General features: G+C 35.7%; 1 protein-coding gene across 1 annotated transcript; it reads right to left on the bottom strand.

The window, feature by feature from the left end:
• Window positions 1–63: 63 nt before the first annotated feature.
• On the bottom strand, window positions 64–3,012 carry LOC119664950 (the record flags this gene model as incomplete). The annotated part of the gene is given in 1 exon segment (XM_038074293.1): window positions 64–3,012. A coding segment is annotated over 1 exon segment (1,944 nt), but the record flags the coding sequence as incomplete, so codon positions are not given.
• Window positions 3,013–3,552: the final 540 nt, after the last annotated feature.

Raw genomic sequence — 3,552 nt, forward strand, 5'->3', positions numbered from 1 at the left:
GTCTGCTCCCGTTAGCAAGTCATCAACATACAAGTCATTGCTCAAAACTGAAGCTCCAATTGACATCTCCTTTTGATACGCATTTGCAAGGTAAGTCAGGCTTCTGATGGCCAGAAATGGTGCTGCTGACATTCCGTAAGTTACTGTGTTGAGCTGAAAAAGTTGCTGAGGTTCATTAACAGTATTTCTCCAAATAACTAATTGAAAATTACGATCTCTTGGATCAACTACAAACTGTCGATACATTTTTGATATATCCGCAGTCAGTGCATAGCGATGTAAACGAAATGTCAATAATGTCAAAATAAGATCCTGCTGAATTGTAGGTCCCACCATTAAGATTTCATTAAGTAATCGACCCGATGATGTGCATGCAGATGCATCAAATACGACGCGCAATTTTGTTGTGGTACTTTGAGGCCGCAATATGCAATGATGAGGTATTATATAGTGCGGTGTGATATTGTCAAAGTTGTCGACACGACTCATATGACCTAACATCAAATATTCTTGCATGAACTTAACATAATCCTCTTTGAGAGTCTGCTGACGCTCTAATCGACGCTCAAGTGAAAGGAATCTTCGTTTCGCCATTTCAAATGATTCACCTAAGACTTCTGGAGACTCTTTAAATGGTAATCGAACTTGTATTTGACCATTGCTTATAATTGTGGTATTTTCTACAAAATGTTTCCCACAACTCAACTCCTCCTTAGAGTAATTAATTTTTTGATCGCTTTCTAATTCTTCAATTTTCCAAAATTTTTGTAACATTGAATCTATATTAGACGACTGAATGTAGTTACAAGTGAGTGCCCGGTCAGTAGGCGTATTTTTATATTGTCCTCCGATGATCCACCCTAATTCGGTATTTAATAAACATGGAAGGCTGGTGCCTAACGAAATTTTCCCATCTAATATTAATTCAAAAAATCCCTGCGTACTTATTAATAAGTCAATGTGTTGTGGTTTAAAAAATAATGGATCAGCTAAAACAAGGCTTTCAGGAAAATTCCACGATGTTGTGTCTATCAACTGCTCTGGATGGTTCAATGAGATACGTTTAGTGACAGCGAATTGCGATGACCATTCAAATTTTGATATTCGAGATTTTATAGTTGCAGTTATTGAATGGCGAATTTGTGTTCTAACATCACCAATGCCTGACACTTCCTGGTTTATTCGCTCAAATGGTAATTGAAGTTGCTTTGCCATCTTTTCAGTGATAAAACTTATCTCTGAACAAGAGTCCAGTAATGCTCGTATAGGTTGGTATAAACCGTATTTATCCTTAATAAGTACTACAGCTGTGGGAATCAATGATCGTTGTTTAGTACGCGATACTAGAGAAATTGATGGAGATTGCGGAAAATTTAGTTGTCCAGGTGGACTGTCTGACAAATTTGGTCTCACATTTTGCTCGATGGGTTTGAATTTATGCAAACACGTATGATGCATACCATTGCATATTCGACAGTGAGCTGTGGATTGACAATTTTTAACGACGTGCCCTTTGCGTAGACAATTTAAGCAAACAAAAAGATCTTTTACGAATTTGAATTTGTCGTTAAAAGTCAGTTTTACAAACGATGGACATGATCCTAGGCTGTGGTCTCCTCCATTACACTTCATACAATTGATTTTGGTGTTAACAAATGTGGTCAATTTTCTGTTAAAAGAATTATTTTTGGTATCATTTACTTTATCATTATTGCATCTTTTCGAATTGCTATCCAGAAATTGACATCTTCGACTCAAAAGTGAGTAGCAACTTTCCCAACATGGCAATGACTCAAAATCTTGCTGAGAATCATAAAAAATTTTAGTTTCGTTATCCACTTTAGACAATACTAAATGAATAATTATGGCGTTCAGAATGTCTGCTTCCGAACCCAACGATAGAAGTGAACCAAATAAAGCAGACACTGTATCTACAATATGCCTGAGTGTGATTGAGTCGCCCTTCGTCATATCTTTAATAAAAAAAAGGGAATTAATATGTTCCATAAAAATTAAGACCTTTTTGTCATATCTCAATTGTAATTGCGTTAGAGCCTTTGTATAATTTTCCTCGGTTATTTGAAATGGTTGTACTACGCTCAACGCCGCACCCGAAAGACAACTTAAAAGATAATTAAATTTAAAATCCGGCAGAAGCCGGATTTGAAGCAAAGTCCATCTTTAATATTAAAAACAAAAATAAAACACCTCAGCCAATATTTAAAGTAGAACTTGAGCCAAACGCAAAAAAAACTCGCTAAAGGAGAAGTGCACCCAATTTACAATCTTCGTTATCTTTTACATCGAAGGATAACAGTAGAAGAGCCTTTCAAAAGAAAAGATCCAATACAGTGTACTAACTGTCAAGAATTTGGCCATACTCGAACCTATTGCACCTTACCTAGTGTATGTGTAATATGTGGAGATCTACACAAATCCTCCATATGTCCAAAACCGAAAGAAGATGCAAATGCAAAAAAATGCAGTAATTGCGGCAAAAATCATACTGCAAATTATAGGGGTTGTACCGTATTTGTTGCAGTTAAGCAGAGAACTCTTCCCAAAAATCAATTAAACGCTGTGCCACCCAAAAATTACTACCAAGAACAAATAAACAATACAGAAGCAACAATCTCTCAAGGCAAAAGTTATGCAAATGTATTAAGAGAAAATATTCAACCTCAACAATTGGCAATACCAGCAGTAGATAATTTAGAAGAGACGCTAAAAACACTGATCCAAAGTCTTAATCTTTTTATGTATAGTATGCAAAGTATGATGCAAGAACTTATAAAAAATCAAACTGCTCTAATGCAAACTCTAATAATGAAAAAATGAGCAACTCCATTAGAATATGTCACTGGAATGCAAACGGTATAAACAACCACAAACTTGAAATTGAATATTTTTTAATTAGTAATGCAATTGATATTATGCTTGTGTCCGAAACACATCTTACTCAAAAAAACGCTTTCAAAATTCCAAATTACTGCTTTTATGACACCAAGCATCCCAAAGGAATGGCTCGAGGAGGTACTGGTATTATAATAAAAAAAAGACTTAAACATTTTGTTTAAGAAGACTTCAGCAAAGATTATCTACAATCGACAGCTATCCGATTTGATGAATATGGAGAAAATATCGTAATAGCTGCAATATATTGTCCACCCAATCACAATATAGAAGTCCAAGACTTCCAAAACTTTTTTAAAACACTCGGTTCTAAATTTCTGGTCGCAGGCGATTTTAATGCGAAGCACACATTCTGGGGTTCAAGGCTAATAACGCCAAGAGGACGGAAACTTCTAGCAGTTGTGAAAAGTGAAGATCTCAATGTGATTTCAACTGGACACCCAACATACTGGCCTTCTGATCGACAAAAAGTCCCAGATCTTATCGACTTTGGTCTAAGCAAAAATATCAAACCATCAACAATCACCGCATTTCCATTAGTTGAACTGTCATCAGACCACTCACCAACAATAATAACAATGCAAAGTCAACAGAATAGAACTATCCAAACGCAATGTCTAACAAAACATATAAACTGGT

Source organism: Teleopsis dalmanni, unplaced genomic scaffold (genome assembly GCF_002237135.1).
Source record: "Teleopsis dalmanni isolate 2A unplaced genomic scaffold, ASM223713v2 unscaffolded_contig_3050, whole genome shotgun sequence".
Taxonomy (NCBI): Eukaryota; Metazoa; Arthropoda; class Insecta; order Diptera; family Diopsidae; genus Teleopsis; species Teleopsis dalmanni.